Source organism: Stigmatopora nigra, chromosome 1 (genome assembly GCF_051989575.1).
Source record: "Stigmatopora nigra isolate UIUO_SnigA chromosome 1, RoL_Snig_1.1, whole genome shotgun sequence".
NCBI classification, from domain to species: domain Eukaryota; kingdom Metazoa; phylum Chordata; class Actinopteri; order Syngnathiformes; family Syngnathidae; genus Stigmatopora; species Stigmatopora nigra.
Genome location: NC_135508.1, coordinates 6861607 through 6874883, shown reverse-complemented (window position 1 = coordinate 6874883; position 13277 = coordinate 6861607). Strand labels below are relative to the sequence as shown.

General features: G+C 41.0%; 1 protein-coding gene across 1 annotated transcript in view; it reads right to left on the bottom strand.

Moving 5' to 3' along the window:
- Positions 1-13277, bottom strand: part of ubr4 (ubiquitin protein ligase E3 component n-recognin 4) — a 41054-nt gene that overhangs the window by 4032 nt on the left and 23745 nt on the right. The window contains exons 55-95 of the mRNA XM_077732325.1: positions 13110-13240; positions 12348-12525; positions 12145-12249; positions 11837-11974; positions 11495-11663; positions 11164-11368; positions 10987-11100; positions 10684-10893; positions 10456-10605; positions 10151-10378; positions 9178-9256; positions 8870-9094; positions 8614-8782; positions 8320-8464; positions 8109-8194; positions 7946-8033; positions 7660-7853; positions 7340-7579; positions 7120-7258; positions 6707-6832; positions 6491-6619; positions 6054-6403; positions 5743-5833; positions 5535-5619; positions 5308-5435; positions 4992-5121; positions 4739-4899; positions 4543-4652; positions 3867-4008; positions 3643-3724; positions 3340-3513; positions 3029-3150; positions 2752-2949; positions 2580-2660; positions 2404-2491; positions 2144-2271; positions 1364-1471; positions 1167-1283; positions 901-1091; positions 650-823; positions 459-558 (exon numbers count right to left, since the gene is read on the bottom strand). Coding sequence (XP_077588451.1) covers positions 459-558; positions 650-823; positions 901-1091; positions 1167-1283; positions 1364-1471; positions 2144-2271; positions 2404-2491; positions 2580-2660; positions 2752-2949; positions 3029-3150; positions 3340-3513; positions 3643-3724; positions 3867-4008; positions 4543-4652; positions 4739-4899; positions 4992-5121; positions 5308-5435; positions 5535-5619; positions 5743-5833; positions 6054-6403; positions 6491-6619; positions 6707-6832; positions 7120-7258; positions 7340-7579; positions 7660-7853; positions 7946-8033; positions 8109-8194; positions 8320-8464; positions 8614-8782; positions 8870-9094; positions 9178-9256; positions 10151-10378; positions 10456-10605; positions 10684-10893; positions 10987-11100; positions 11164-11368; positions 11495-11663; positions 11837-11974; positions 12145-12249; positions 12348-12525; positions 13110-13240 — 6008 coding nt within the window. The remainder of the gene's footprint in view (positions 1-458; positions 559-649; positions 824-900; positions 1092-1166; positions 1284-1363; positions 1472-2143; positions 2272-2403; positions 2492-2579; positions 2661-2751; positions 2950-3028; positions 3151-3339; positions 3514-3642; positions 3725-3866; positions 4009-4542; positions 4653-4738; positions 4900-4991; positions 5122-5307; positions 5436-5534; positions 5620-5742; positions 5834-6053; positions 6404-6490; positions 6620-6706; positions 6833-7119; positions 7259-7339; positions 7580-7659; positions 7854-7945; positions 8034-8108; positions 8195-8319; positions 8465-8613; positions 8783-8869; positions 9095-9177; positions 9257-10150; positions 10379-10455; positions 10606-10683; positions 10894-10986; positions 11101-11163; positions 11369-11494; positions 11664-11836; positions 11975-12144; positions 12250-12347; positions 12526-13109; positions 13241-13277) is intronic.

Below are 13277 nucleotides of genomic sequence, written 5' to 3'. Positions count from 1 at the left end.
AATTTGGAAACCCTAGAACAGGGGTGTCAAAATTCATTTGGTCTGCGGGCCAAATACAGCTTAACTTGAGATCAAGCGGAACGGTAAACTCATTGCAAAATTACATAGTACTAACAATAAGCCCACTTTTTTCCTTTGTATTAGTCACTAATACTAATAATTAGTGCAAAGAATGAGTAAATTATCAAAACGTTTATAAACAGAATTTTACTTTTACCTTATGAACAAGAAAATAACAACATAAATAAATGTCAATTCATGTGTTCTGCACGTACTAAAACACCGCACCCCCTAGCGGATAATACAAGAACTATACATTTTAAAGAAAATTCATATTTTTTAATACAATGCAGCTTTCTTCCTCGGGCCGTACCAAACCACCAGACAGGCCGGATCCGGCCGGGCGGGCCGTATGTTTGACACCACTACCCCAGAATAAGTTTTTTAAAAAGGCAAACCTGCGTGGGGGGATGCTGAGTAGTCAAGCCACGAAGCAATCTAAGAATGAAGGGCAGCGCGGGGCGTGAGAGGAACTTTTTCCAGATGTCTGCATCAAGACTGGTGAGGAAAGGAGGAAAAAGATGAAAAATGTCAGCAAAATACAGTTTGTCCTGCACTCAAAGGAAAGGAAGAATTGAAACCTCCCTACTTTTTAGCATTGGGGATATGTTTCTTCATGTAGTCCAGTGCATTTTGTGTGATTCCTTTCTGCAGAATAAGATCTTTAAGTTGATGGCCTTTGCTATTATTTTTAATTCCAGCTGCAATTTTGCAGAAGCAATCCAGGAACACTTTGTCATCAGCACTGTGCTCCTCATCATACCTAAAGGAAAACAAAAGTTTTAACGCAAATACAACATTGAGTTTTGACTGATTTCCCACAACCAGGGTGAGACCCACAGATCAAAACTGCAGCACGGCTTGAAGCGCTCGACCAAGATTCTCATTTTCTCCAGTTCGCCAAACGACAGGTAGGGGATGATACGGAGCAGGCCCTGCAGCACGCTGGGGTTGGATCGCACAAAGGGAGTGTTGATCTGGTCGAGCAACATGACTAACTGGTCCTTGTCGCCTGTCAACAGCAAGTTACCCTACAAAAAATGGACATGCCTCCTGTTACCCAACCCCAGGGTGTCCATCTTCCCGTGAGTACTAATGCTGCTTACCTTGTCCTCTGAAACCTCTGCATTGGCTTCATCTAGAATGATCTCCATGATGCTGAGAACCTGCTCTGCTACAGAGGCGCCCCCACTATCTTTGCTCTCCTGTTCGGCCACTAGACCCTAAAAATGGAAGGCAAAAATTGCAGTGCCTACTTTCAACTCCTCCTCAACCGTCATACTAAAGCTCATATGCCACTCACCAAGTTAAGAGTTCCCAGCATGACGTTGAGTGTGTTCATCTCCGGTTTGACCAGATGTTGCCGGTTGATTTTCACTTTCACGCAATAACTGAACAGCTTCAGTAAAACCTATTCCGGAAAAAAACATGTATGTATTACCGTATTTTCACGACTATAAGGCGCACTGTATTATAAGGCGCACTGTATTATAAGGCACACTGTATTATAAGGCGCACTGTATTATAAGGCGCACTGTATTATAAGGCACACTGTCTATTTTGGAGAAAATTTAAGACTTTTAGGTGCGCCTTATAGTCGTGAAAATACGGTAATTGCTATTGACTTCCAGGTATGAAACACTCACTCACTACACAGTCACCTCTAGGGCCAGCCATTGTTGGTGTTTTGGATTTTTTTGTATGAAATCTTGCAGTGGGGGAGGAGCTATATGATGGAAGATTTTGTAAACTAAGATGGCATCTGCATATTTAACAGTATTGTTTCAGTTCAGGCGTTTGTGTTTTTTTTTTTTAATATCCGACAGTGGTGGTTTTTGGTTTTCTGTTTTTTCCATATACAAGGCGCACTGTCTATTTTGGAGAAAATGTAAGACTTTTAAGAGCACCTTATAGTCGTGAAAATACGGTAGGTCAAAGATCATTATTTTTCATTTTTGTGGTGGCAAAATGAGGGAGGCACTGGCAGTAAGTTCTAAAAACCTCTTTTCTAATGCTCTTATTCAATTCTAATCTGACATTGTTTCATTTCATCATAGCATATGCAGTGAAAACAGCATCTCACCGTGAGCAGATGGCGCCCCTGTTTAAAATCTTTAATTCCTGACAGCCGATTGAGCATACATTCCAGTCCGCCGCACTGCGCCATCACTCCAGCCATTTTATATACCTCCTCATCATCCTCCTCCTCATCTAGAAAAACAAGGTGGGGAAATTCATTTTTTTAAAGGAAAATCCATCAACAGGTGTACAGTTTCAACTGATTTAATGAAGTCCCAGGCAAGAAAACAGCCTAAATAGCTAAATAATAATAAATCACTTCACCTGTGGTGGAGTCCAGCGACTCGATAAACTCCTCGGTTGCATCTCCCAGCAGACCTCTCATTCGATAAATGATCCTCATTGGCTCACCCTTGTGAAACAAAGCACAGTGTCAATTTGACAACTAGATCATTCCAAGACACTGCCATCATGGGTATAGTTTGACATCTAAACGTTACCTCATTGGTTGGGCACCAGACCCTTTTGTAGACTTCAGCTACAGACAGATCCAAGCTTATAATTTTGTTGTTTACCAAAAGCTGAGGGGGAAAAAAATTGCATCCAATGATTAGTTACCCTGAAGAATAACGAAAGCAAATGGGCATAGAAGCAGAGGATCATTTTTTTTACCTCCATGCCACTATCATCTTCAAGAAGTGCCACCAGATCACAGTCCTGACAGATCTTGTTTTTAATGTCCCTCATAAGAGGACCAATGCCAGGCTCGTTGCTACTGTAGGGGTTTCCCGGCATTCGACCTTGGAGGAAATCTTCCTGTTGAGGATCTTTTTCCAGGGTTGCAAAGAACTCTGTCACTTCATTCTCCTCCTTCAAAGAAAAAAAAATCGCAAGTCACAAGCCTGTAAATCTGTCTAATTGAAAGAGACATGGGGTAAAGCTAACTTACGGGATAAATGATGCTACACAGCCTCTCAAAAATGAACACAGGTGTTCTGTAGTCATCCAAATTGTATCTCTTGGCAGTTTCTATACACACTGCCATGAAGGCCTTGGTTTCTGACTCAGTGCCTAGGAGGAACATTGCAATATGGTCAGATTCATTGTACATAATGTCAACTAGGCGGAACGAAAATACTGATAGAAGCATGTCAGAGCTCACGGCAGCCTTGAAAGCATTACAGTAGACAGGCCGACTCTGAATATCTCTGCAAATTCGTTTAAAAATAAAATAAAATGAACAGTAAAACCATAGCTGACCTGTAGTCATGTCCTCGAGCATCTCCAGAAGCATGTCCTGAGTCTCATCAATAAGTTTAGTGCGTTGCACAACCAGCTTTCTTAGACAGAGATAGCCGTTTAGCACTGTGCCAACCAGACGACTCTTAAAATGTCTCTTAATGGACTCAACCTCCACAAATGATGCAAGCAAACCTACCATAACAAACACAATTAAAAAAAGTTTAGAAACAACCATTAAAATCATTGCTCTTATTTTCTTTTAAGATAGATAACAACAATTGAGATCTATATTTTAGACAACGAAATAATACATTTGCATACCAGTAAAGCTCTTAAGGGCATAACCTTGCTGTAAATCTGTACTCAGGGTAGCTTCTTCCAGAGCAAGCAGGTTAGCTATTTCCTTTGGGAGACAATAATGCAAATAACATTGAAATAATTGCCCAACACACATTTTAATGGAGAACAGTTTGAATCACTGTCTTGTGATCAAATAAATGAAGTGCACGTTGTTGAATTTAGATCGAGAAAAGTTAGAACTTTACCTTTGTGATGAGGTTGCCTATGTAGGGAAGGACTCCCCGTGCAGCTAGGTAAACTTTCCAGTGCGTTGGTTTAATCAACTTTTGGTATAGACCCAGGTACTCTGCTGCACACTCCCCAGCCAAACTCAGCTCATCCAGATAACTTGAGATAAACACGACATATGAAGCACACATTCACCCTTAACATTGCTTCAACTACAGTGTTCCCTCGGTTATCGCGGCTAATGGGGACCGGGACAACCCGCGATAAGTGAATTTCCGCAAAGTAGGGATTCCCCTTCAAAAATGCTTAATTAGAATTTAATTATTTTTATTATTTATTTATCCCCCCCCCCCGTATACAGTACACCATATATAATACGGGTAGATAGAGTGAAATTCATGTTATAACAAAAAACTGTAAAAGATGTTGTCTCAATGTAATATTTGTATTTTTTTCCCCCCCAAAAAAATCTGCGAAGCTCTGAGTCCGCGGTGGCTGAGCCGCGAAGTAGCGAGGGAACACTGTATAAGCAAATTTACATTATCCTGTATTCAAATCCAATCTCAAAAAACATGAAGGCATGATGACTTCTAAAATGACAGTATTAGTAAGCCGACTACTATTTCTATTCAATCATAAGAAGTTGACCATGATTTAAAAGAACATGCTTCCTCAATTTTTCAAGAGTCTAACCTGGTGAGCAGGCCCAAAACTTGTTGTTTACGGCTAGGAATTGTCGTGAGAGCCTCTACAATGGTGCAAGCAGCCTGTCTGGCAGCTTGAGTCGCAGGCGTGAAAAGGACCTGCAGCAAGAAACAATACAAAATTCCGAGTCATCCAAGACATCACACACACACACACACACACATAGAAAGAAAAAGTAATATACCTGCCGAAGCCAGTTATTGTGGCTCAGTTTGAGGAGGCGAGGGAAAAGACTTTCCCCTCTTCTGGACCTCATGAACTGCTTCCACTTCCACACATACTTCTCCAAAAGATATTGCTTCCGCAGTTCCCCCTTTCCCTGCGGTTTTGTCACCAGCTCATGGCCTGTCACGCCGATTGGGTGGTAGGAGCATTGGAGACAAAAATTAGATTTCAACTGTAATGGGATGTTTAGTACTTGTTGGGATACAACTTACATCTTGCAGGAAGGCATTTTTTCCAGGCCTCATATGAAGCTTTGGGATCCTTCTTGAGCCACATTTGAGCCTGAGCGTGGATTTCATTACTGTAGGGCCTAACGGTGGTCAAGGATTCAGTAGCAGCATCCTTTAAAAGACAGATTAGGTGTGAGCAAAATGTAGCCTTTTTTTTTTACATCGTGTATCTATGTATAAGTCTCATTTTTTGCAAAGTGGGCATTTCCAATTTGGTTCCCATCTTTTCAGGCAACAGCCTCCCATGAAACATTAGTGACACATTTTAATCGCCCCTAAACATAATCCCTTTGCTCACCTTGTTTTTCTTGCTAGTTGGGGCAGGAGGTTTGATAAGCTTCTGCAATATTTTCAGGCACATGAGTGTTATGTTCTCCACCACGACAGGCGTCTTGATGTTAACCGACATCAGGAATAGACTGAGGGCTACAAGGGGATAAAAAAAAATCAAATAAAAGTATAAAGAAGAGTGAAATCACAAATACTAAAACACATCCTAGTGTAGGACCTATATCGACCATTTACCACAGCGCAGCCGTAATTCCCAGCATCCTCCCTCTTTGGAAATGGAGTCAGTTAACAGCAGCATTTCATACTGTAGATTACTAACCTGTTGGATGTTAACAACAGATTCCCGTCAAAATGACACTGGCCAGTACATTTAATGAGGAAATGAATGCCTTTCTGATTTAAGACACTCAAAACGGGTGGTGGTTGATGGACACGAACATACCAGGTCGGGATTGGCCCAGTGACCCTTGAGAGCTGCAGAAACCTTAGCGATGATAAGGTCATTCATCTGCTGGGTGGCTTCAGGATGATCCCTGAGAAACAATATATAAGTAATAATTATGAGGCCAAACTGCCACGAAATGGACAGATAATCAAAATTACATTATTTTCAGCCATGCCCAAAATACTTTATATTAGCACCCATTCACTTCCACAAAAGGTGTGATGAGTTTAATAAACGAGATTGTTTAATTGCTGTGCAATGACAATGTGTCATATTTAACTGCAATCAAATAAAGAGCAACATCATACCTTGTAAGCAGGCATATTAGCTGGCGTACTTCCTCTCGCATGGCAGCTGTACCCCGGCGCAAATTGTATTCAAAAAGCTCACGGATAAGCCCCTGGAGGACGAGAATCTGCCGGAGGGCCGGGTTAGTAGCCAGGGCACGCAGCAATGTGATACAGTGACCGGTGACTGCCGAGGCACAGCCGTAACACTTGTTGGAAGAAGTGTGGCCACAACCCAGCACAGAGAGGGCGCGGTATTGGCTGGCCGTAAAAGTGGGCTGGTGGCTGCTGCTACTTCGGGATGATTTTGTGGCCGCCTCACGCTGCTGAAGATCGTATTCAAGCAGCTCTTTGCGCGATGCAAGAACTTTCTGTGAAAGAATAACCAGACACCGGAGCGATACTTATACAAATGTTTCAGTTTGATTTTGGCAGGTGCTTGCTTCAATGTCTCTAACCTGTATAATCTTGGACAGTTCATCAAATGAAGTTTTGCAGTCTCCACTGTACTCCTGAGCTAACTGCTGAATGTATCTGTTTACATTGGCAGACGATGTACCGAGACCAGCGGCAGCTACTGTGTCATCCTGAAGGAGTTTAAAAAAATATATATATATATGTAAATACCAGTACGTTTTAAACTGTGCGGAACAAACATGCTGGAAGAGACCTACCTGCGGCTTCTCAGGAGCTGCCTCGTTGACTTTGGATAAAAGGCTCTCCAATTGAGGCCGGTGACCCATCAGCTGATGGTAGACACGATCAGCTTTTTCCAGAAGGGTGTTGATGTTTGTCACAGCCTACAAGGAAGGATAAGACAGTTTTAAAATGGTGTATGCGGCCAGAAGTCAAATTTTTGACACAATGTTACAAAAAAGCTGGATTTCATATTTCAAGTCCAGTAATTTCATTTGATTTTTCACAATTTGGGGGAAAAAACGAGTAAACTGGATTTTGGTCAGGGAGACAGAAAAGGATGTATAATAGAGGCCTCCACCATAAAAGCAAAAACAACTCAGCTAAACTGACTTCCCAGTTTGTACAATTCTGAGCAAAACAACTTTTGAATAATGATTAAGTGACCTACTTTTTTCCTGTCTTCTTCATTCTCAATAGGATCCACAGCACAGCATGGTTTGGCATATAGCATGAAGTCAAATCTGGCATATTTGCAGAAACCACAGGCATTGCATAGGAAGGGGTCCTTTTCATCGTAGTTGATAGACCTGAAAAAAAGTGAACGCAAATAAAATGGCTAAAGTTCCAATATTATGTGCTTTCGAACATTTAGAAAATGTGCTACTCACCTGCACTTGTGGCATTGATAAACATTCTCGCCACAGTTCCCACACACTCCGGGGTTAGCAGGCACAGAGGCGCTACAGCGCGGACACTGCAACGTCTCAGTGGAGGCCTGGTAGTTCTCATAGAAGTCCGAGAACTCAATCATCAAATTAGATGCAACAATGGGTAATGGGAGGTCAATTTTCACTTCGGTTTGCCCTGGGGTTAGTTGTACTTTCTTGGCTTTATGCCAGCGAGCAGGCCTAAAAATGTGAAAGTATGGTGAGAACATGGATATTTCTCCATTGAAATGGCATCACATCAAGATAAAATTCAAACTTACTTGTTCTTCAGCTCCACAATGGCTTGCACGGTCCTGTTATTGTAGTAGAGGTTTATAGTGCGAACCATTTTGGTGCGTTTGAGGTCACCAATCTTCACAGTAACTTTGCTAATGGTATGGCTGCCAATAAGCTTGACAACTTGTTGGGTGGTAGTGTAGCGAGTATCCACTTTGATAGAGGACAGCTTGATATTCTTTGGAGGGGAAAACAAGGAAAAAAACAGCGTTAATAATATTTATGATCAATGAACAGTCTGGGCTAACTGGACTTTTGTTATATACATACCGAGAAAGGAACCTCTGGATTGTTACACACCAAGCAGGGGTCGCTTTCCAGGTAAAAACCATCAAACTCCACCAGACCTGACAAAGTACTACAATAGAAGGCAAAAAATGAATGCCCACAATTCTAAATTAAATTACAAGACAGCATCGGTCATTAAACATACTTGTAAATGTTGGAGTTTGGGTGATTAGTCAGGATATGGTTTTGAGTTCTGAGGATTTCCACTGCCTTTTGTGAATACTCCTTTAGCTGGGAAAATAATTGAAAATATATATATATTTATACACACCAGGATGTGAAATCTTTGCATGATGACACAAGAGACAAAAATAGATTTTATCATCTGTGGAGATGACTTTTAGGAGTAAACAAACCTTTTTCTCAGTCTGCGGCGTTTTGAGTGAAAAGTACCCGAGAAGGTCGACAAATTGTGCAGCTTTGCGACCATAGGCAGGGAGCTCTGGCCAAATGGCCCAAGTGAGCTCCAACAACAATTCCTGCTGAGATTTACTTGAGTTTCTGTAACGATATCCATATATTAAGTTATTCCTCATGGTTTATGCCACAATATACTTGTTTGTGCTTTAGTGCAACATATTATTCCCTTTTAAACATACGTGTGTTGGCCTGACCAAAACCCATATGTGAAAATATGTATTTTAAAGTACCTGTAGATATGTAATGCCAAGCAGTGAGCCTGCCAGCGCACAGATGAGGAGTTGGACTCAAGCAAAAAGCAGCGCAAAAACTGGATCAGTGTCTCCTTGTCTGCAAATTTATTGAGTTGACTGACCAGGGCCATACACAACTGATCCTCCTGGCTTCCAACTCCATCACCTACATTTAAGAGAAAGGGAAAAAAATACATTTAATAACGTCAATTGCACTCAAGTGAACTACTCAAAGCTTGTGATATGGCCTCACCCTCTTTATCCTTCTCTTTGTCCTCTTTTTTGCTCTTTTTACTAGAAGACTTGCTCTGGGATGACTGAGAAGTCCCTCCCTGTCCACTACCTGAACCCCCCGAGTATGATGAGGCATTGGCCAGCACTTTGCTGCCACATAGGGCACATGAGAGCAACTGCAAAAGGACTGGGGAAACACCTTCATCCACCAGGAAACTGACTTGAAGCAGAAAGTACAGCACCGCTAGGGAGGAAACAAAAGACAAATGTATGAAAAAATGAAACTGTGATATAGACTTCAATTTAGAAAAACTGGAATGTACTTACAGTCATCTTTCACACAGAACTTCTGCCAGTTGATTGTCCTCTGAGTGGATATTTCAGCACAAGCTTTCAGGTGCTCCATCTGCAACAACACAAATGACATGTAAAATGTATTTTTCTGTGTCTGTATTCTCACCCTATTGCTCCTGTGACAGTGAAATTTCCCAAACATGAGATGAATAAAGTTATCTAATCTAACCATCAAAAAGCAACAATAAAAATACAGTTTTACATTTTTTTTTATCTTAAGAAGGGCAGAGAACACGGTAGCTCTGTCCACTCTTGTTTTTTGTGTTTTTGCTGCTTTTATGTTTTAATGATTTGATGATTACATTTACTTTGATTTGCTTTGTACTTGTGCTTTTGCTTTGCTGTTCCGTGGGGTTCCAGTTTTTGTCCAACTTTACGTCTTTTTGAGTCCGATTCAGTTACCGCAACCAAAATGGCGCTGTTTAAGCGGCAGCCGGCAGCCACGGTAGCTTTGTCCACTCTTGTTCGTTTTGTGTTTTTGCGGCTTTTATGTTTTAATGATTTGATGATTCCATTTACTTTGATTTGCTTTGTACTTTGTGCTTTTGCTTTGCTGTTTATTCTGTCTAATCACCCTCTTGCTACTGCCACAATGTAATTTCCCGAATACGGGATGAATAAAGTTATCCAAATCCAAATCCAAGTCACACATTGAGCTCAAGATGAGAAATATTAAATGTTAAAGAAAAATTTAAAGTGAAAAAAACGTTTCCTAACCCCCTATTCATGCTGGCAACTTTCCAAAACAATAACTACACAACAAATGAACTTTCTTCAAATAAATAATATAGAAAATAACTGGATGCTCAATTCCCTTTCCGGAAAAAAAGAAAAAAAAAAAAAAAAAAAAACACTAAATAATGCAATAAAAAATATCAAATTCATAAAATCGATTTACCACCATAGACTAAAACAATACACGCCGCCTCTACCAAATTACACTGACCAGGTTGATGAGTGTGTCATACTGCAGAGCTGAGCCAGATGAAGCTGTAACTATGCCCGCCCGCAGGAAGATGCCTTGCTCCTCCAGAAGCTTTTTGATGCTGCGTACATGAGAATCAAGAGTATGCAGATCCCGCAACTGCCTATACTTTTCCTTTGAGCCGCAGATAAACAGCAGCAGCTTTCTCACTTGTCTCCTTACAAATGGTGTCTGCTGGATCATAAGATACTAGAAGAAAAGGGTTTTTCTTTTAAAAACAAATTCTAAAACAGAAAAAAAGACATAAGATTAACCCAAGGTCTTACTTCAGACAGATAATAGAACCAAGAATGGTCAAAGACAGGAGCAGGGATACGTGGGTTGGTGTCAGCTATCTTTTTGATCTGATAAGGTAGCCGAAGCACCATTTCAGTGAGAAGCTGTGAATAGGCTTCAAACACATCGGCAGCATGTCCCTAATGGCAAGAATAAGTCTGTTAGTTTTGAAAGAACAAATTATCTTCACTCTTTGTGACAAGTACTCAATCATATACCTTGACATATTGTCGAAGGAAGAAGGGGCTCATGTCAGGAGGAGAGGATGATGTGTGTGGGCGAAGGAGCTGGCTCGTGGTCACATTTTCTTCTTCGCCCTGCTGGCTCTTCCAGAACTCCAGCAGGGATTTGAGGACATGGAGGCAGTAATCAACAGCACCCAAACTTAGCAAGGCAGTTGCTGTTGCGTTGGAAATCAGTGAGGATGACTGGGGAAAAACAAAGCAGTATATTTAAAGCCTGTGCACCAAAAACTAACATGATTTGTAGTCTTATTTTTAAACTTTTCGGCATTAACGCACCTCAGAAGAAGATTTGGAGCCAGATTTAGTTCGAGACATGAAGACGCTTAGCAGCCTCATGATGACCAGATGTACTTCATTCATAGGGCAACGATCATTCTTTCTTGCAAAGTCCTTCACAGAAAAGAATAGATTGAGCAAAACAAGCTTATCCAAGACAATTCGTAATACTAATACCTTTTTATGCATTCCAAGTTCTGCAATAAGCTGTGCGAGAAGGTCATCCAAAGCGCCCTTATCCTTTTCATCTTCCCCATCGAGGTCCGAAGTCAGCATAAGAATAACTTGCATGTAAGGAATGGCTTGAACGCCACCCACATTGTGAAGTTGAGACAAGTGCTGCAGGAGCCGCTCCAGTAACATGAGACGAACCATGTGAAGCCTGATTGTGAAGTGGCAAAAAAAATATTAAAAAATAATAATAATAATAAATTTATTAAAAAAATATCACATTTCAACAGAAAAAAACATGGCCAGTGAAGCTAAAAAAGGGTTTTCCAGATCTAACCTGTTGCTTCTGTGGATGTCCCCTTCTGTCTCTCCCTCTCCTTCTGAGCCTTCACCCTCCTGCTGGGCTGTGGTGGTGCTAATAGCACCAGTGCTGGAGCTTACACTGCCCGGGCCTGCAGGGTGGCCCTCCACTGTTGTATCCCCATATGCACTGCTGCGTCCTGACACTGTTTCAAGAAAGTAGACACCTAACATGAGTAGCAGCTTCAATGCCCAGGTTAGATTTGTCATGCAACCAGAGTTAATGTTCTATTTATATTTTTTCCTACATTAGAAACCAAATTTCCGTTTGTTGTTGAAACTAAATGACAAAATGTAGTGTATGCAGTCAGTCACCCACCACTGTGCTCTCCTGCAACAGAATCGATAGCAGAACCTCCACTCTCCGAGCCCACACTGCCGCCATGCTCAGCTGGGGAGGTCCGCAGTGTGGAGCCATCAGTAGCAGCAGTACTGCCTTCATCATCAGATGCTGGGGCTGAAATCATAGCAAAAGCTTTACTAGCAAAGGCAACACAGCTGATATTCAAAACCGAGTAAATAAATAAATAAAACACAAATGTAACCAACATATTTCTCACAATCCAAATAAGTTTCTCATTATAGACCACAAACGTCATTTAACATTTCATGAGTTGATCCTATTACCTGATGCGGTGGTATCTGACAGCGTGCCAGCGTCCAGAGATGAGGAACTTGGAGCTTGCCCAGACAGGCCCAGGCTCTGAAGACCAAGGGCACTACTACTACTCCCTAAAATGTATAAAAAATGCCCATCACTGCAATGCACTGCAACTATTGGCAAAGCAATTCAAAGTAATGTCTTCTAATTGTTATTTTCTCCTACTGACCTTGTTGATCTTGTTGAAGGCTGAGCGCAATTGCTAGTTCCACCATAGTTTCATCATCAGCATCGGGAGGGATGTCCAGTATGGGTGGGAAACCTTCAGCTCCAGCCAGCAATGCTTCCAAGGGGGATGGATTGCCGTTGTTTATATTCTCTGGTGTCTCCAAGACCATGGATTCAGACTGAAAAATGCAAAATCCAAAGTTGGCTAAATGTTCTGCCAAGTACTTTCCATCATTTAGGAGCTATATAACTGAAGACAAGTTTAACAGCATATGCACATATTAGAAACAATTTGAACAAACCCTGTTTATGCCACTAAACCGTGTAAATTAAAATGATTTTGGGTTAGAATAGAACAGGCTTTCTCTACAATGCTTTATATACAGCACAACTTGCATTAGTCCAATACACTTTCACTTCTAAAATATTAGTGTTCACTGTAACTGTTGTTTATTTATTCATTATTCATTTTTAAAAATTAAGTTGCGCATCTAAACACTGTCAAGGTTGCCTAAACATTTTCACACCACCACACTTAAACTACGTCTTGTGATAAGGTTGAAATCTTGTGGTCGATATACAAACATGTATTAAAAAGCACTAAATGGCATTTTATTTTAGTTTGTTAAATTATATTTCAAGACTGTGCCTTTTTGCAAAATTCTAGGTTTAAAAAAATCTAAGTAAATGGCTTATAATAACATATAGGTGTCAATTTCTGGGCGAAAAATATAGGGAATAAACCAATTGGTTTTCCTCTCACCACCATCTCAAAGTCACCATGGTCCACTTCATTTTGCTCCTGACTGTCCGGTCTAACCTCCTCCCCACTAGTGAGCGCAGATGACTGCATTTTGTCTTCTGCATCATCATCGTCGTCATCATCTTTGTCTCCTGTCACGAAAAAAGACCCAGGAATTCTTAACACGTT